This window comes from Zootoca vivipara, chromosome 9 (genome assembly GCF_963506605.1).
Source record: "Zootoca vivipara chromosome 9, rZooViv1.1, whole genome shotgun sequence".
NCBI classification, from domain to species: domain Eukaryota; kingdom Metazoa; phylum Chordata; class Lepidosauria; order Squamata; family Lacertidae; genus Zootoca; species Zootoca vivipara.
This window is the reverse complement of record NC_083284.1, coordinates 1,455,103-1,475,239: the sequence shown is the minus strand read 5'-3', so window position 1 is coordinate 1,475,239 and position 20,137 is coordinate 1,455,103. Positions and strand designations below refer to the sequence as shown.

The following is a 20,137-nucleotide window of genomic DNA, read 5'->3' as shown; positions in this document are numbered from 1 at the left end:
TAGTGACTAGTGGGGTGCCACAGGGTTCTGTCTTGGGCCCAGTCTTATTCAACATCTTTATCAATGACTTGGATGATGGGCTTGAGGGCATCCTGAGCAAGTTTGCAGACGACACCAAATTGGGAGGGGTGGCTAATACCTCAGAGGACAGGATCACACTTCAAAATGACCTTAACAGATTAGACAACTGGGCCAAAGCAAACAAGATGAATTTTAACAGGGAGAAATGTAAAGTACTGTTGTTGTTGTTGTTGTTGTTGTTGTTGTTGTTGTTGTTGTTGTTTAGTCGTGTCCGACTCTTCGTGACCCAATGGACCATAGCACGCCAGGCACTCCTGTCTTGCACTGCCTCCCACAGTTTGGTCAAACTCATGTTCGTAGCTTCAAGAACACTGTCCAACCATCTCGTCCTCTGTCGTCCCCTTCTCCTAGTGCCCTCAATCTTTCCCAACATCAGGGTCTTTTCCAAGGATTCTTCTCTTCTCATGAGGTGGCCAAAGTATTGGAGCCTCAGTTTCATGATCTGTCCTTCCAGTGAGCACTCAGGGCTGATTTCCTTAAGAATGGATAGGTTTGATCTTCTTGCAGTCCATGGGACTCTCAAGAGTCTCCTCCAGCACCACACAGTACTACACTTGGGCAAAAAATAAAATAAAATGAAAGGCACAAATACAGGATGGGTGACACCTGGCTTGAGAGCAGTACATGTGAAAAGGATCTAGGAGTCTTGGTAGACCACAAACCTGACATGAGTCAGCAGTGTGATGCAGCAGCTAAAAAAGCCAATGCAATTCTGGGCTGCATCAATAGGAGTATAGCATCTAGATCAAGGGAAGTAATAGTACCACTGTATTCTGCTCTGGTCAGACCTCACCTGGAGTACTGTGTCCAGTTCTGGGCACCACAGTTCAAGAAGGATACTGACAAGCTGGAACGTGTCCAGAAAAGGGGCAACCAAAATGGTCAAAGGCCTGGAAACGATGCCTTATGAGGAACGACTTAGGGAGCTGGGTATGTTTAGCCTGGAGAAGAGAAGGTTAAGGGGTGATATGACAGCCATGTTCAAATATATAAAAGGATGTCATATAGAGGAGGGAGAAAGATTGTTTTCTGCTGCTCCAGAGAAGCGGACACGGAGCAATGGATTCAAACTTCAAGAAAGAAGATTCCACCTAAACATTAGGAAGAACTTCCTGACAGTAAAAGCTGTTCGACAGTGGAATTTGCTGCCAAGGAGTGTGGTGGAGTCTCCTTCTTTGGAGGAGGCTTGACAGCCATCAGTCAGGAATGTTTTGATGGTGTTTCCTGCTTGGCAGGGGGTTGGACTAGATGGCCCTTGTGGTCTCTTCCAACTCTATGATTCTATGATTAATCAGTGGCGAACGGTGCTGCTTGGCTGCCTGGGGCGGTACATACGCAGATCGCCCTGGTGCGTGCATCGTGACGTCATGACGCGGCCTGACGCATGCGTCATGACATCATGACGCACGCACCAGGCCTACGCAGTCCGTCTGCGGCAGCGTGTGAGGGCGGCTGTGGCAGCGGGCGAGCTCTGTGAGGGCAGGGCGTGCTCTGTCGGAGGAGGCAAGGGGCGGGCCAGCGGTGCTGCCCCCCAGACTGGAGCCAGGGGCGCCCTTCTGCTCCCTTGCTATGCGCCTGTTCTTAATGTGCCTGGGATGCTAAATTGACCCAAGATGGCACTGGCCCTTTGAGACCATGCCCACAGGTGTGTCAGCCAGGTGAAGAGGGGACATCCCTTTCCTCCCCGTTTGAGTGGCAGGTGGTGTGCAAAAATGCCCAGGAAAACAATGCCCCATATCTAAACTTCTTGTCGAACAGTTCTCAAAAACTGAATCAATGCTGCCTCCACAGCAGGGCGAAGATATCGCAGGGGTCTCTTCGCCAACATGCTCTGAGTGCTCTCTCTCTCTTCCCCCCCCCTCCTCCTCTCTCCATCTCTGCAAATTATTCTCTCTCTGTTTTCCAAGTGCTTCTCAAGAATCTATAAAAACGCCACACACCTCTTGTTATCTGGAGGAATCTCACCCTCCTGTCCTGCAGCACGTCACTCAAAAAAACGATTCACTTGCACTTTTATCTTGCGACCACACATTTTATGTAGTTTATAAGTTCAATTTAATACATCGGAAGTCCTGTATGTTGGCTCCGGCGCCAAGCCTGACACAATACTAGGAACCTAACATGGGAAAACCTAAATGCTTTTGAAAATGTTTAACCTAGTTAGACAAATTAGCAAAAAATTGTGCAAAACAATTTAGGTATTTAAAATATTCAATGTTTTTAAAAACTGGAAAAACTGTTCTTAGCTTTCAGCTGCAGAAACCCAACAAAATATAACATCCAAGCAGTCTTAACATGAGGTGCAACATAACCCTTCAGCAAAGCTGTTAAACAGTTCCCGGTGCATCCTGGGAAATAGCACTTCATTTATTCAAATGCACATATGTCAGGTTTTTGCACCATATGTCATTCCAAGCTATTTACAGTAATAATTAAATCTTAATCAACGTTTAACCTCTGTAAAATGTTTGAAGGGATCTAATCACCCTTCAGTCTGCACTAATGAAGGAGAAATATATAAACATAAAAAGAAAATGATGCGCACCAGAAAGAGGAGTAATTGCAAAATTGTATTTCTTTTAAATATAATCAGCAAGTTATGTAAAGGAAGCCAACGGGTATTTTAAGTGAAGACATCTTGGGTGTCAGAGGTGTGAGTAGCTAATTTTGTACTGCTATCCATAACAGATGTAGCATATTTTCTCTTAGAGCCATTATTAGCAACTTCACCATTTCGTTTCTTACTGGAACACAAAGCAGAACATGGAAAGATCTTGAGAGGTACAAGGGAGCGACGAGGAGGCAGCTCCAGGCGCTGCGGCTGAGATCCCTCTGCTGGCAGCTGGAAGGGGCAGCTCCTCCTTCCTCCAAGCTGCCAGAAGAAGCTCAGGGCGTGGGGGGCTCTCGCCTCAGAGGCCAAGTGGGCTGGGCTGGGGCTTCTGTGACATTGCCCAGGGCCTCCAGGGCAGAGACCTGGCACCCTGGCTGGAAAGACCCACGGGCAAGAGGGCCCAGGGCCAAGGTGGCAGGCAGAGACCCAACTGAGGCATGGCCACTGGCTCCCTTTGACCAGCATTGTCCACACTGACCGGCAGCAGCTCTCCAGGGTGGTCAGGGATGGTGGGAGTGCTTAAGCCCCATCAGAAAATGGGTTCATCTACCTGCCGGTGTCTTCAGACAGGCACCACCTCCACAGGGGCCTCTGGGGATGTGGAGGCAAGCAGGGCAGGCTGTGGGAGGAGGAGAAAGACGCTGTGTTTGGGGTGGCTGCTTTGCCATGTGCACCCCAGAGAGCGGGGGCTTTGTGCCTGGGCTTGATGCTCCACCTCTGGAGAAAGGCGCAGGCAGGCAGGCAGGTTCTCTGAAGGAGAAGGGACTAGGCTCCCTACCAGCAAGTGATGGGGGGGGGGGAGAGACCAATGCAAAAGGGGCGACTCTGGCTGCAGGGGCCCAAAGGAGAGAGCCAACCAAGTTCAGGGGAAGTGGGGCGTGGGGAGCCACCCAAACTTGTGGCCCAGGAAGGGCCCGACTTGACAGCAGTTGGTCTAGACAAGCTGACTTTGGGGTCTCTTTCAGCCTTGGCACTCTGCGTTGTCTGCGGAGTGGAAGCATCTCATGGGGCTGCCAGAGTCCAGAAGCAACAGCAAGGGGAGGCAGCAAAGCTTCTGAGTACCAGTTGCTGGAAACCACAGAAGGGGAGAGCTGCTCTTGTCCTTCCCAGATGGGGCACCTGGGGGGGGGAACTGTGAGAAGAGGATGCTGGACTAGACGGGCCACTGGCATGATCCAGAAGGCTCTTTGTATGCTCTTGTTTTCTCCCTCTCCTGCAAGACCTGGCCTTCTGGTCACCATGGGAAAGGAGGCCAGTCAGAGAGGTTCCCCCCCCTCTGCTGCCCCCCCTCCTCATCTGCCAGGCTCAGAGATCTTTAAAGGGCAATTACCTGCTCCAGAGGGGACGGGGCCCCTCATTTCTTCCTGCCTCGGCTTTGATCATCTCCCCATGTTTGACATTTCGAAGCAGTGAATTTGGGAGGGATGAATGATGTTCCTTGGGAGCTTTCAGCCTCTCCACTTTCCCTCCGCAGCGCAGATCGCGGGAGCTTCCCCATCTCAGCTTGCACAGCTGAGCATGAAAGTCCCACAGGTGCAAGGTGTTAAAAGGAAGGCACTGAAGGGCTTAGCGGAGAGCGGGGGCTGTGTCAGCACAACAAAGGCCTCAGGAACCTGGACCAGAGGCCTCCACACATCAGCCCGGCTCAGCTGGGGCTGGGCTCACAGGACTTCTGCCAATCCTGAGAAGGGCGGTTTCATAGAACTGCAGAGTTGGAAGGAACTGCAATGCAGGAATCTTTTTGCCCAACGTGGGGCTTGAACTCATGACCCTGAGTTTAAGAGTATAATAATAATAATAATAATAATAATAATAATAATAATAATAATAATAATTTATTATTTATACCCCACCCATCTGGCTGGGTTTCCCCAGACACTCTGGGTGGCTCCCAACCAAATATTAAAAACACAACATAGTACAGCATCAAACATTAAAAACTTCGCTAAACAGGGCCACCTTCATTTGTCTTTTAAAAGTAAAACAGTTGCTTATTGCCTTGACATCTGCTGGGAGGGCGTTCCACAGGGCAGGTGCCACTACTGAGAAGGCCCTCTGCCTGGTTCCCTGTAACCTCACTTCTCGCAGCGAGGGAACTGCCAAAAGGCCCTTGGAGCTGGACCTCAGTGTCTCCTGACTTAGGAAGGGCTTGGGATCACTCAAAGAACAGCTCGTGGAACCTCCTCTGCTGCGGGTTTTCCGAGCAAAGGCATCTCTTGTTCCTGCTTTCGATAAGAACGTAGGGAAAGCAGGTGCCCAGGTAAAGCCTAGAAGCAGAACCCGAGAGCGGGAACAGAACTCTCCTCCCTTGGGATCCCCAGCAACTGGCACCTTGACAGAGGAGGGAGAAAACTAGCCATCGCAACTAGTAGCCACTGGTGGCCTGATCTGCCATGAATCTGCTTCATCCTCCTCTAAAGCCATCTAATTTGGTGGCCACCCCTGTTTAACTCTGCGCTGCGTGAAGAAGATAAAACTTTCTTTTGTCTGTCTTGAACCTTTCAACATTCAGCCTCATTGAATGTCCACGAGTTCTACAGTTATGAGAGAGGAAGAAAACCTTTTCTTTCTTCACTTTCTCCAAACCATGCATGATTTTTCATGCACCTCTATCACGCCTCTCCTTACCCACCTTTTCTCTAAACGAAAAGGGCCCAAATGCTGCAACCTCTCCTCACATGGGAGCTTCTCCACTCCCTCAATCATTTTGGTTGCCCTTTTCTGGACCATTTCCAGATCTACAATATCCTTTTTGCAATGAGGTGCCCAGAACTGTACACGAAGTCGCACCAAGCGTTTCCATCATGACATTTGTGACACTGCAGGAGGAGAGCGTTTCTGTTGAGTTCACGTCCGGCTTATGGGTTTATCATTGCAGCATCTGGTTTGGCCACTGTGAGAACACGATGCCTGGCTAGATGGGCCCCTTTGGCCTCATCCAGCAGAGTTCTTGTAAGGTTCTCAAATGTTTCCCATCTCTGGGGTAGAGGATTCCAGGCTGGACCAGAGCACCCTTCAGGGTCCTTTCCAAAGAGTTTCGCTCAAAGTATCAAAACATTTTATAGTCAGTAGACAGGTAAGGATGGTTAAAAGAAATAAATATCTTCCCTTCTGGAGGATTTGGGAAGTGGAACGAATCACTCAAAACGAACCAGTGCCCCAATATGTCCACCATATTCTGGCGCAGAAAAAAAACAAACATTCAAAAGCTTGTCGAAGTACGAGACAGTGGTTACTTCACACATCTTAAGCCAGGCATGTTTACTGCAGCTCAGCGGACGGCTAAGAGGACCAGGCAGATGTAACACTCATTTGCACACTGCAGGCACAGACTGAATCAGGACGGCGCTGCTAAGCTCCCCTCGAAAGGTAATCTACTTTGCCAGAGCACTGCTAACAAACCCCAGCCAAGCCCAACTCCTTTCCCATAAAGGCCTGGGGCATCCAAGGCTCCTGTGAAACAAGAATGGTTTCCGTCAGCTTGCCAGCCTCTCTCCACAAACCAGAGGCCCAGCGCCCAGGAAGTTGCATCAGCTTGTGCTCCTTGCCATTTCTCCCATTTCCTTTCTCTTTTAAATATATATATATATTTATTGACTTTCAAGATAAGAATTTTCCAGCTGCCATCAGAAATGCCCTTCTCTTGGCCATCCAAGGCCCTTTCTGTGGTGTTCAGCAGAACGCAGGTATTCCCTTCTTACGGAGGAATGTCAGTTTAACAGGGTTAATTACACAAGCGTAGCTGAAGCTTTCCTTGGAGACAAATGAATAACAGTGTTTTCAGAAAGTGCGCTTGTCTCCCAAAGTGTTGAAGGATGCTGGAAGTTGGGGAGGGGCAGAGAGAGTGGGGAGGAATAGCAACTTCCATCACTCACATTTTGCAGCATCAGCATCAGCACCCCCCCCAATTGCTGTGGCAGCGAATGCCACAACCGACCGCGTCTGCAACAGAAATAAGGCAAGTAGCCCTGCCACACACACACACACACACACACACACACACCTGGACATCTCTTGGGAGGGGAATGACGGGAGCCAAGGTGGAACAGGGGGTTGATTCAGCGGAGCAAGTCTTCAACCCTCAGGGGCTGAGATGGAGCAAGACTCTCACAGGCCAATGAATAGAGAGATTCTCAGGTGAATGACTGGCCAATGCCATTTCAATGAATTGTTCTCTCTCTCTCTCTTAATACGTAATAATAATAAATCCTGACTATTTGTCATCAGCATACATGGCCTTTTGCAGAGGAAAAGGAACCAAAAATCCGAGTCCCTGCCCCGAGGCAACTACATCAGGGCAAGGAGGAAAGGGATGCTGTCTAGGGCACCTCGGGGGGGGGGTATAAATGCAAAAAACAAACTATCAGATAAACTAAGAGTGGCTGCTAGAGAGGAAGGCTGGGGGCCAGGTGATGGCAACCCCGTGGCAAGCTGCCTGCAGGGGAAGCCTCTTAGGGGGCTCCTACACGTGCCTGCAGGGATCTTGCCAGCCCCACACGGAGCCCAGAAGCAACGGCTCCTGCTTCAAGGCCTTACTGCTTCAAGGCAGGGAGAGGCAGCCCCACGGCAGAGGAGGAGCAGGCCAGGCCCAAGTGGCTCTGCGGCAGCAGCGGGTCTTGAGGAGGGAAGTGGCAGATGGGGCTGCCTAGTAGCCAGCCCCACTTCTCCTGCTTCCCCCACGGCTGCTTGCTTGCCAAGCCAGCCTGCTGCTCCGACACTGGGCAGGAAGCCGTGTCGAGGAGCCCTGAGCCTCGGATGAGGAGCGAGATGGAGGCGCAGTCTGTGGAGGGTCTTAATTGCTCTGGCTGTCGGGAATCACAGAACCAGTGCTATTCTTCCGGAAAAGGAGGCGCCAGAACTCACCATGAACGCCTCCCTTGTTCTCTTAGAATGGCAATGGTGGGGCCAGAATGGAGTGCTTGTGAGTTTGGGCAGAAAAAAAGCCCTGCATAGAAACACAGAGTTCTAGAGTTGGAAGGTGCCCCCCAGGGCCATCTAGTCCAGCCCCCTGCAATGCAGGAATCTCAGCTGACAGATGACCACCCAACCTCAGCTTAAAACCCTGAAGCGAAGGAGAGTCCACCACCTTCTGTGGGAGTCCATTCCACCGTGGAAGAAGTCTCACCACCAGACAGCTCTCCCGGATGTTTAGTCCGAAACACATTTCTTGTAATCAGTTCAATCCACTGGGTTGAGTCCTACCCTCTGGAGCAGGAGAAAGCAAGCTTCCTCCCTCCCTCCCTCCCTCCTCCATGTGACAGCTCTTTAGGTTCTCGTCTCTCCTCTTTTCCAGGCTAAACCTATCCAGCTCCTCCTAGCATTCCACCTCCAGACCCTTGGTCTCCCTCCTCTGCACACCTTCCAGCTCGTCAACATGCTTCTTAAACTGGGGTGCCCACATCCCTCCAGACGTGGTCTGAGGTCCCATGACTTGATCTAGACAAACTATACCTCTTCGATGCAGCCTAGAATTGCATTAGCTTTCTTTTTTGCTGCTCAGTCAAAGCATCTGCAGATCTCCATTATGCCTTTTGCTTTGGGCTGGGGACCAAGCACAGCCCCCAGCGGCAGAGATGACTGCCCAGCCCAGGTGATATTGCCCCTGCCCTTGGGACGTCACTCTGCACATGGGCAGAGGCACAGCCCGCAACGGCAGTGGGAAGAGAGCAAGTGTCTGAGATGGGTTCCAGAGAAGTAAAACAACGACTAGGGGCAGGGAGCTGCAAGGCGGGTGGTGGCATAAAACACACATCCCAGCCTGAGCACCTCTCCACCCACCGCCCACCCGCCCTGCGCCAAAGTGCCTCCCTCCTAAGAGCAGCTTTCAAGCCTCTACAAGGTTGTTTGTTTTTTGTAGGACTCTTAATGGCTTAGAGGCACCAGGAAGTGAAGGCTCTGTTAAAGAGGAATGTTTTGATGCCCACCAGCACCCCACATACCTGGGGGGCGGTAGGGGCTGGTTAGCAGGGGCTTGCAACGCAGATAGTTTACATACTTGAAGCAAGGAACTAAGCGAACAGGAGGAGGAGGAAACTGGATCTGGCTCGGATCCGGCTGCTGAACCCTCCTGAGCCACACAAGAGGGCCCCCCTCCCCTCCCCTGACCCCTTTGGCCTCCAGTTACCCACCGGATGAGCCTCTCTCTGCTTCAGAAGGGACGCCAACACTGGGACCAGGCTCAGTGCTTGGGGGGGGGGGCTCAGCCTGGACTGAGCCTCTTGCAGAACCTGCTTGCCTTGTTTCAAAGGCCCTTCTCAACGAGTCCAGAGGCACAGGGAGAAAGAGAGAGAGAGAGGGAAGTCTTCCCTTGCAGAGTGATCGTCCCCCGGCTATGCCACTGCTCCCCACCCCCCCTGAAATGAGCCTGGTGCTGGAATCTACTTCTTAGCAGGCCCAAGCTGGGCTTGTGTGGTTCTGCTGGACTTTGCTGACAACGGCTGGGAGTCTTGCAGCAGCAGAATTGTTCTTTTATTGTTCTCCTGTTCTCTGGCAGAGGCATCCCAGCAGGCGGCAGGAGAGGGGAGAGAGGAGAGGGCAGCGCCTCACCATCAGCTCCGAGGAAATTCTTGGCAGCTCATCTCCTATTCTTTCCCTTCCAGCTGGTCACTGCAAAAGTGCTGTAACTAAGAACCAGTGCCTCGAGTTTGCTCCCTTCCTCCTCTCTCCTGGTCGTGCTTCCTTTTGTGTCATGCCTTTTAGCCTGTCAGCTTGAGAGTGGGGGCTTCGTGCTATTTCTACGCCACCCTGGAAGCCTATTTTCAACTGAACAGCACGATTTAAAAATGCTTTGAATTAAACGATGCTGTGGTTCGGGAGCATCCCTCTTCCCTTTTCGTGGGACTGAGCAGGGCAAACTTCAGTTTCTTGGTTTTAGATGCGCCTTCAGTCACAGAATGGCAAGAACCAGAAGGGGCCGCCCACGGTCATCTAGTCCAACCCCCTGAAATGCAGGAATCACAAACAGAGAATCCTTGACAAATGGCCACCCAATCTCTGCTAAGAAACTTCCAACGAAGGAGAGTCCACCACATTAAAAGGCTGCCCATTCCACTGTTGAGCAGTTCTTGCCATCCCGAAGTTGCTTCAGAATCTCCTTCCTCGCACTTTGAATCTCTTCCTCCTTCGCCCTCCTCCCCAGTACAAATTCTCCTCTTATTGCCGACTTCTGTCAGATGGAGTCATAAACCCTTGTTTCATTGTATTTGTTTTTCCTTAAATTAAGTTGTTTGCCACTGTGGGAGTTTTTGTGCTGAAGGTCAGTTTATAAATAAAGGTCACTAATTTTCTTTTTTTCGAAAAGGGCACCAGCTACATACAGCACAGCCTCGGGGACCATCGGAAGCAACTCCAGGCTTCTCAAGCAGAACATAGTTGCAATGGACACAAGCTAGCATAGTTGCAATGGACACAAGCTCTTCTGACGCCTTCGAGAGCAGGCTGCCTTCGCTTTCCAAAGTGTTTCTGGACCTCATGGCCACAGGGGCAAGACCGGAAATGTGGTGGCAAAATATTAAAAAGAACAAAGATATGTCTATACACACACAAATGCATGAGGAAGAGCCAAAGGCCATCGGGTCCTCTTGAAATGTCCAAGACTTTTTCAGGGGAGTTTATCAAGTCTCTCTCTCCCCCCCCCCCCGGGGAGGTATTGCTAAATGACAGTCAGAGTAAGAACTCTGCAGAATAAAATGCCTGGACTCTAGTTGGGCATCTGACAGGCTTGTGGAATTGTGGTTGGAAAGAAAGACTTTGACTGCTGGCAACAGAAGGAAGCACAGGAGTTAGAGAACCCAGTTTTTGACCCACGTGGTCTCTCTTTGGAAACGGAGCTTGACAGACTTTGAGTTGGCATCTGGCCACGTGAACTCTCATATTTTAAAACATGGCTTTTGTGCCGATCACATTTCTGCCTCCAACTATTCATTCAGACCCCTCGGCCCCACTGTGCGGCCAGCATCACACGGGTCAAATGAGAAAAGCCTTGGCAGCGCTGCGGCTCCAGTCCATGTGCTCTGCCACACTTGAAGGACTCCATCACCCGACCCCTTATGAAGAGAGTTTGCCCACGGGGAGGAGGCAAAGTGCCTGAAGATTCACCCCACAACTTACTGGTGTGTCCAATCTACGAGGACTTAGGAGCAGCCTTGCTCAAAGAGTTAAACCCCCTCCCCCAAGCTGGGAGATCGAGTGGGTCTCTAACTTTTCGTCAGGGGAGAGGTTCCCCCTACACTTCTGGACGAGTGGCTTGCTTTGCCTTCAGAGAGGCAATTTTAAGAAGGAAGGCTTGTGGGGTGAAAAGTTAATCTGACAGAATGCCCGGTTTTAATCATTATTTTAACTGTGTAATGCATTCTATTCTGTTCTATGTATTTTGTTTTTCATAGCTTCGGCTACACAAATAAATGATACTCATAATTCATAGTATAGAATGATAGAATTGGAAGGGACCCCAAGGGTCATCTAGTCCAACCCCCTGCATCTTTTGAATCCATGACCCTGAGATTAAGAGTCTCATGCTCTGATTGAGCTACCCACCTACCGGTGGACAGATGCCTGTTGTGGATAAATAACCTTTGTGGTCTCTAGTCTATACACCATTGGCCCCCCCCCCCCCCGCTCTGTGCTCCTTACTCTGACCAGCAGCAGTAGCTCTCCAGGGTTTCACAGAGGAGATGCTGCCATTGGGGATGGAACCAGGGACCTTCTGCATGCAAAGCAGATTCTCCACCACAGAGCTACAGTCCTCATCCACACATTCACGCGCAAGGACTCACTCTGGCCACTGCTCTCCTGCACAATGGAAGTGAACTGAAGAGGCTGCTGGATCCGGCCAATGGCCCATCTATGAAATAGTTTTTATTTGATTCTACAAGTGTAGAATTATAACATTACCAAATACATACCCATATTTAGAGATTTCTCCGAATCTCTAGACTTCCCACCTTCCCCTCCATGGGTTTTAACGCCAACCTTTTCAATTGCATATTATTTCATCCTCCAAGTCTCTCCATTTTGTCCATAGTAATTTCTGCATCGCAAGTGTTATTGCAATCCTGCTAATGTTTTCATGTTTTCGGCCAATGGCCCACCGAGTACAGCCTCCTGTCCTCCCAGTGGCCAGCCAATGCCCCCATGGGAAACCAGCATGCAGCCCTCTCGCCGATTCCAGCAAGCAGCTTGCAGAAGCATCGCTGACTCCAAACATAGCTAGTAGACATCCATAGCCCTCTCCTCCTCCGTCAATGGGTCTCATCTGCCTTTAAACTGGAGGAACGAGTTCCATAGTTTAACCAATGCTCCCCCCCCCTCCCTGGCTTCCTCTCCCACAGGGGCCACCTCTGCCACTGTGTCCCCTGCCCCGCCCCAGGCAGCGGCAGCTCCTAGAGGATCCTTGTTCTCCTGCCTGATTGGGAGATCTTTCTCGGGGACCACGGCAGTGACCTCCGTGCGGCTCTTTTTATCGAGTCCCTTCCACCCCCCCCTTCCATTAAAAAGCAGCCTTTTAACTGTGGACACATTTCAGCCTCACCAGATCCGCTAATTATTGACAGTTGGTGAAGAGGAGATGTCACTTGTTCCTCCTGTTAAACTGCATCTAATTAGTAATTGCTGGTTCACTGTCATCCTCTCTCCCTGCCGCTGCGGCTGCTGCCACTGCTGCAATCCCACCCCCACTGCCGCAAATTATTAGCTCATTAACCTTTTGCTTTTCCAATGGCGCCCTGCCAGCAAGATGGCGGCTCCAACAGATTGGGAAAGAGGGAGCTATTTCTCTCTCTCTCTCCCCCCCCCGCCCTCCCCCCTCCTGGCCTGGAGATCCAGAAGGAAGCCTGTGCAGGGAACAGAATTTCAGCTGGGAGCAAACCCCCATCCGCAGAGACAGCTTGTCTCCCATCCAAACCAGGGGGGGGGGAGGAGGAGGAGGAGGAGGAGGAGGAGGAGAGAGGCTCTCAGCCTTTCCAGAGCCTCACGCCATCCCTTAAAGCCTCCCTCTTCAGACCAGAGCCTGACACGAGCCTGGCACTCAAGGTGCTCCACACACGTCTGGGTGAGAGGGCTCTTTCAGCTGGGGGATCAGGACTCTGCTCCAGAATGGGCAGCCTCCAGGCCTTTGCCCCCCAAAGGCAGGGGTCCTAGCAGTACATGAAAACCCTTCCGCAGCCGCCAGCTTGGATGGCTTCCAAAGACGATGGGGGAACTGCATGGAAGACAAGGCGATGTGTGGCTACATGCCACAATGACCACTAGCCAGGATGGCTCTGCTCTGCCTCCACATTTCTGAATCTCAGTTGCTGGAAACTGCGGGAGGGGAGAGTCCTGCTTGTTGGTTTCCCCGGGGGGCACCTGGTTAGCCACACCTGGTACCCGCACCTGCCATGAGGTTCTTCTGAACAACTTCTTTCCCGTCTGCCCCACCGGCACACACTCTGGGCTCCCCGTCTCAACTCCCCCTTTCAATTTTTTATAATTATTACCATCATCGCCATTTATGTTTGATTAAATCTGCATTCTGCTCACCCACCCAAAGGTCCCCAGGGTGACCTAAAGCAACAGACGAAAGCTATTCAATGCAAGAACCCTAAAACCAACCATGTAAATCAAATACAGCAGGCATATTGTTGTTCCAGTAGGGTCACAGTCACACCAAGCCTTGACTCTGAAGAAGCCATCACCAAAAAGACCTTGCAGCCTCCTAGGTGGCCTCACCAACCAGCATGGACCCCTTTTGGGGAACATTCTTCTCTCAAGATGGTTCTCACTGCTGCAGCAGCACTGAAGCCGGTGCAACTGCCCCCCCCCCCAGGCAGGACAGTGGAGGGGGGGGGAGTCTGCAATGGACCACTTGGACCACCAGGTAGGGTAGGCAAAGTGACCAGAAACAACAAGAGCAGCAACCCATGAAGGACTTGCAAAGAGAGGTGGGAGGGAGCAGCCCAGAGGTCTTGGTAGGGCTGGGGTTGGAGGACACACGCCCTGTGGGGAGCAGCGTGGGGGCCTGATTCCTTCCCCCCTCCCTTTTGGATGCTTTCTTCTCTCCAGCTGCCCACCACCCGGCCTCAGCTTGTGCCTGCTGTGCATTGGTGACTGGGTCCCCCGGTGGGGAGAGAGGGCCTGCGCCACACTTCAGGGACAGGCAAGGAGGCACACCCTCTGGCGTGTTTTTCTGCAAGGCTCCCCCCCCCCACAGCCTCTCCCACATTCAGCCTGCACCTTGCAAACAAGAGGAAATAACCAGCAGTATCCACAGCATTCCCACATCACGCCTTGGGTCTTCCGAGTGTTTCGCACACGTCCTCTTGGTAACCCTCTAAAACCCAACGGTCAACTAACATGATGCTCCTGGTTAAAAGCGGGCGGGCGGGGGGGTCTCCCCAAATAATAGCATTTAGAAGAAGCATGTCTCAAAGCTGTGGCTGGGGTGGCAGGTGCCCCTTCTGTGCCTCCCTCCCTCGGCTTGTTTTGAGTCTGTGATGGGACCCACGAGGCACCCACATCACACAGGTCCAGAGGGGTAGTGGAACCGTGCCAGGAGAGGAAGAGAGAGCAAGAGTGGCTTGCCACACCTTAGGCACCCAACAGTCCAAGGCCACCAATCTTCTCAGGCCCGTGGACACATTTGGACTTTGGGGTGAGAGCCATTGGTGCCCCCAGCTCTGGTCATTTATCTCCCCCTTGCCCCAAATCACCCCTCCACACAGAGAGATACAGAAGGAGAGAAAGGGCACCCACACACACACACCCAGTTGGCTTTTCCAAAAGATCTGGGTAAATGTCAGATCCAGCAGTATTAATCTGAACTTTGAAAAGCACAGAGAGCTGGAAGGGGAAGAGGGAAAGAGTGTTTCCTCTTCCAGCTTCCTCCTTCAGCTCTTTGTGTTTGTCAAGGGAGGGAAAAGGTAGCCGGGAGCACTCAGAGGTTTCCTGGGTGCTGGCCCCTGCAACAGACCCTTGGCAGAGGGCAGTGGATCCAGGACACAAAATTACCAGAAAGCACAGGGTTCCCCAGAGCACATGCAGAGTGCCTCTACAGAGCACAGGTCCTTCCACCCCAGCCTGCTCTCTTCCGCCCATCCGTTCGCCGCAAGGAGGGGGGCGGTTGTGACACTGACCTCAGACATCTGCGGGAAGAGGCTGATGGCCAGGGGCAGCGCCAGGCCGAAGGCAGCAAGGCACACAAGGCTCTGCACAGGGAGGGCCATCCGGGGCCGCGACCGCAGGAGAGCCGTTCTGCAAGAAGGAGGGCTGTTGTCGTGAGACCAGCAAGCACAGCAGGGAGATCCCTCCTCGCCCCCCCCTCAACCGCTGCCTCTGCAGCGTCGACTCAGCAACACCTGCCTGCAAAATGGGATCGACGCAGCTGCATAGAAGCTCAGGTATACATTGCAAGGGCTTGTAGGTGCGAAGAGAGTTATGGACTGAACATGAGGGTGCCAGGAGAGCCTCGCAGCTGCAGATGAATGGGGCCAAAGGTGGGGTGCGGAGGGCATCTCGTCCAACACCCTATTCTCAAGGTGGCCAGCCAGATGACCCCCCAAGCCCACACCTGACCCCCCCCCCAGCCAAGTGGGCTCAGAGGCATCCTACCTCCTCCAGCAGTGGAAGGAGAGGGTTGCCCTCATGGCTGGAGACCACTGGCAGGCTTTCTTCCCACTGTGTGTCTCCCGGGACTCTGCGCCCCTTGCTCCCTCCTCCCAAGCTCCCTGGTCCACTGAAGGGCATGCAGCTGGCCCCATGGCCATGCGGAGCTGGAGTCAGGGCTGGAGTCAGATACAGGTCAGCAAGAAAGGAAGCAGATCTCCGCTGTCAGTGAAGTTAACTCTTGATTCAAGAAAACAAACAGACAACTCTGCCTAGTGGTCTCAGCATGCTTCCCAGCAGGTCTCTGCCCCTAGGGAGCAGTTGCAGGGACTGAAGGTCCCTGTCTTCCACCCTCTCTAAGGCTCCTCCACTCCCGGATGTTTCCCAAGCAGTCCCAAACTGTGCCTGGGCACCTCTGTTCTGCTCTTCTCATTACCCTGTGAGTTTTGGAGACCAGAGGGGATGGGAGCTTGTCGCAGCCGGAGAGGGAGACTCCCTGGATTCTACAGCAGTCTCTGGACCCTGTGCCTCTGCTTCAGCCTCGGCGTCTGAACCGCTCCCTGTCACAGGTTCTTCCTTCTCACCAAACCCTGTTGCCCCTTCAGCATCCGGCACCTCCTCCCTCTCTTCTCCCCTCTGACCTCTCCTCTGTTTCCCACCACCAGTCCCCTGGCCCTGAGCCTTCTTCCTCCGTGGGTTCCCACTGGGGTTCCCTGGCTGGTGTGCCTTCCTCCACTCCTCTTTGCCCAGCCAGTCCGTGACAACATGTGGGGCTGGGCAAGCAGAGCGTGGCACCTGCTGAAGAGATCCCTGTGACGGCGTCTCTGCTTTGCAGCCCAACCCGCCATCTCCTGGTGGCTTCATTGCAGAGCTAAACCTAACCTGCATCCTCAGTTTGCCAGTGCTTTGAAAAGAGAATCCATGTGGCTGTGTGAATGGCACCAAGTGGGCTGGCGTCAGGCAGGAGGGGGCAGCACCCTCACCCCTCTCTTCCTGTTGCACATCTAGAATTTGACCATCCCCTTGCCCTCCCTGCCCGTTAAGTTAGCTAAGATTCTTTCTTTTTCTTTTTTTACATCTATAGACCACCTTTCTCCAGAGAGATCAAAGTGATGTACAGTGGTACCTTGCTTCTCAAACTTAATCCATTCCAAGAATCCATTCGACTCCCATTCGACGGCTTCTGATTGGCTGCAGGAGCTTCCTGCACTCAAGCAGAAGCCGCGTCGGACATTCGGCTTCCAAAAAACATTTGCAAACCGGAACACTTCTGGGTTTCCAGCATTTGGGAGCTGATTTGTTCGGGAGCCAAGCCTTTCGAGTACCAAGGTACCACTCTACATGGTTCTCCTCCTCCCCACTTAACCCCCACAACAACCTTGAAGCTGAAAGTCCCAGCTTTTGGTTTTGCCGATGTCCTTGTCATGGATAACCTTGACCTTCAGGGTTCTGAGGAGGAGGCTGGTCAGGCTGAGAGGCAGCGACTGGTCCAAGGTCGTGCTTCATGGCCGAGGGAGGGTTTGACCCCTGGTCTCTTCCAGGTCCTAGTCCTACACTCTAGTTTGGTAGGCAAACTAAGGCCTGGGGGCCGGATCCGGGCCATTCGCCTTCTAAATCTGTCCCACAGGCGGTCTGGGAATCAGCGTGTTTTTACATGAGTAGAATGTGTGCTTTTATTTAAAATGCATCTCTGGGTTATTTGTGGGGCATAGGTATTCATTCTCTCCCCCCCCTTCAAAATATAGTCCAGCCCCCTACAAGGTCTGAGGGACAGTGGACCAGCCCCCTGCTGATAACGTTTACTGACCCCTGCTCTAGCCACTAGGCCACACGGGCTCTCCGGTGGTGTCCCCCTGAGCAATGTCAAGCCTCGCCAAGCATCCCAGCTCCCCAATCAGCACCAGCGGCAGCTGCGGATCTGGGCCTCCGCAATGCGCCAGGGCTAGCAGGATCAGGCCAGTGGCCCCTCTAGGCCAGCATCCTGTTCTCACAGTGGCTGTGAGAAATCTGCGGCCAGGATTTGAACACAACAGCCCTCTCCCCTCCTGCGGTTTCCAGCAACTGATAATCAGAGGCATGGCTGCCTCCGACTGTGGAAGCAGAGCATGGCCGCTGTGACTAGTAGCCATTGATGGCCCTCTCCTCCATGAATCCTGAAGCCATCACTGCTTCCTGCGGCAGCGAGTTCCATAGTTCATGTGCTGTGCAAAGCAGGACTTCCTTGGGGCTCAAAGCATGAAGAAGCACTTTCCATGTGCTCAAAGCATGCTCCGCCCTGAGAGAAAGCTGGTGCTGAGAAACTGGCCCGTGCCATCTCGCTGGGAGCCATGGCAGCGCCCGCTCCTCGCTCAACCCCCTCCTGCTCCCCCTCCAGAGGCTGCACCCTTCTAATTACGGCCCTGCTGGGCTCCTCATAATCACCGCCAGGGAACGAAACCAATTTAGAGTGTTCACTGGCTGCGGCTCCCAGGTGCGACTTCCGCCATGGGTGTTTTTAAACTCAGACCAGTTCAAATTACAATGGCTATAGCCTCCTAATTAAGAGGAGTTGTGGCCTGATTTAAAGAAAAAACCTTAATTAACACATGAAGTGCAATGTCTTAATTGGGAACTCAGATCCTACCATTTGTAAAGTTCAGCCTAAATGGCTCACAATTAACCGCCAGGGCCGCCCGCTCCCTGCCTTCAGATCTCTGCTCTCCCGGTTGCAGCAAGCCCCAAACGGCTGCCCCAGAGGGGAACCAGAGCAAGGCTGCGTCCTTCGGGGGAACAGCCTCCCCACACTTGTTGCCTCTGGGATGCGGCCGCTGCCTTGTTAGCAGAGGCATCCCCCAGTGAATTTGATGCTTTAAGATTAAGGAAAAGTCTGACGGCCCGGATGCAGAGCACAGATCTGGGTGCCACCATTTCTTTGGTGGAAATGCAGGAGAAGTTACAGAATTGCAAAGGTAGCAGCATCCAGGTTTGCCCCACATCTCTGTTTCCCCTTTTCCCTTTTTGAGCCTGTGGGCATATCTGACACTTTGAAAAAGTGTTGTGGGCACTGCCACAAATATGGCGGCCATGGGGAAGTGGCAAGCCACAACGTGACAAGAAGTCAGAAGTCAGATCCAGTTAAAAAACAACAACAACTGGTTCTCTTGAATGTGCGCTATTTTTATATGGGATCCCCAAAGACTACCACTAAAGTAAAGTTTTCATTGGTCACTAGGGTCAGTAAAAATAACAGATTCTGAGTTTGGCACAACCCCATGGATCCAGCACAGATCCTTAAAGATCCCCTAATGGTGGCAATGGATTCTCCTGAAAACTGTAATCAAATCACAGGCCACCTCTGTGTTTACAGAGGCATACTGTGATTTGTTGTTTTGTTGGCATGCCATTTGAAAACCACAAAGATCCACGAGGATCTTTTGAGCCATGGCAGTGCTGGCAGACCTGTGACTTGGACCATGCATAAAACAGGCACCAGTGTGGAGCTTCTACTCGATGGTGGTTCCGGGGTGGGTGGGGATCCTGTGTCGAATGCCATGCAGATTCAGGAGGGAGTATTCACAGGGGAAAGGGGTGCTCTGCCTTCAGAGCCGAGAGGCAACAATGCTTCCGAATACCTGGAAACTGCAGGAGGGGAGAGGGCTGCTCTTGCCCTCGGATCCTGCCTGTGGGTTTTCCCATAGGGACACCTGGTTGGCCCCTGTGAGAACAGGACGCTGGACTGGATGGGCCACTGGCCTGATCCAGAAGGCTACCCTTATATTCTTAGTTTTCATAAACTCCATCAATGGGTAGAACAAAGACATGCAACGTCTGGTTGTAAGAACAAAGCAGCAGTGTAAATAATGCTCTCCCTTTTTTTGTAAATAAACATGGTTATGGTGGCCATATCTGCACCATTGTTTGGGGAATATATGATGTAGCACTGATGGGAAACTGGATTTAAATCTCCCCTTTTCCTTGCCTCAGATTAACTCAGTCCACCCATCCAGAAACCTTTTGCTGGTGCCTGCGTTGGGCCGGGCCGCTGTTTTCTTGCAAGCGCTCCCAGCGGCTAGTGATTCCCACTCTGATCCTCAGCACCGCTGCCTCGAAGGCTTGCTCCTGCCAGGCTTTGGCCCTTGCTGCAGGGAGGGGGGTCCATCCTCAGGCCTGGCAAGACCTAAGACTGCTGTCGGTGGCAAGCGAGTCTAAAATCGGAAGTCTCTGCTTCCTCTACGATGACACACATACAAAAAGTTATGCAGGCGGTACACCTGCTCCGCAGACACAGCGCTTCGCAGATCTTGCAAATACACCTTCATTCAACTTTCAGCACATCGCCAATTGTGGCTCACATTTTGCATAATGTGGCAGCTGGCTGCCGGCGTTTTCAGGGGGCTCTGCAAAGTCTTCCATATGGAAGTTGCTCTCGGAACTCCGAAGGAGTTATCGGGTTTCGTGCTCCAGAATGGCGCTTGCCTCCGAGAAGGTGTGAGATGTTAAACTAAATATGACAGGAGCTAACCGAAGGCCCCCAAACTGACAGATTCGGGGCGGGGCGGGAAAGTGTCATGTTTATATTAAACAGAGCTGCCACCGATGGCTCGATTCCTATGCAGGGGGGAAACTGGCAAAGGGGCAGGGTGGGCGAGAGGGCACAGGGCACCAGGTGGACCTTCCTCCTTCCCCACAGACCGCTGGCTAGAGAGCGAGCAAAGACCCGTTTGGACAGAAGCAGCTGCTGCAGGGCTGGAATCATAGAATTATTGAGGTGGAAGAGACCCAAGGAGCCATCTAGCTAAAAGCTACTGCAGTGCAGGAATCACAGTCTGCCAGCAACGAGCACAGGAAGTTATCCAGAACAGAGAAACGGCACGGGGGTCTAAACCC

At 52.3% G+C, this 20,137-nt stretch overlaps 1 protein-coding gene across 1 annotated transcript in view; it reads right to left on the bottom strand.

Moving 5' to 3' along the window:
- SFXN5 (sideroflexin 5) overlaps window positions 1-20,137 on the bottom strand; it is an 87,783-nt gene that overhangs the window by 8,349 nt on the left and 59,297 nt on the right. Inside the window, exon 13 of the mRNA XM_035103695.2 lies at window positions 14,803-14,920. Within this exon, the coding sequence (XP_034959586.1) occupies window positions 14,803-14,920 (118 nt within the window). The remainder of the gene's footprint in view (window positions 1-14,802; window positions 14,921-20,137) is intronic.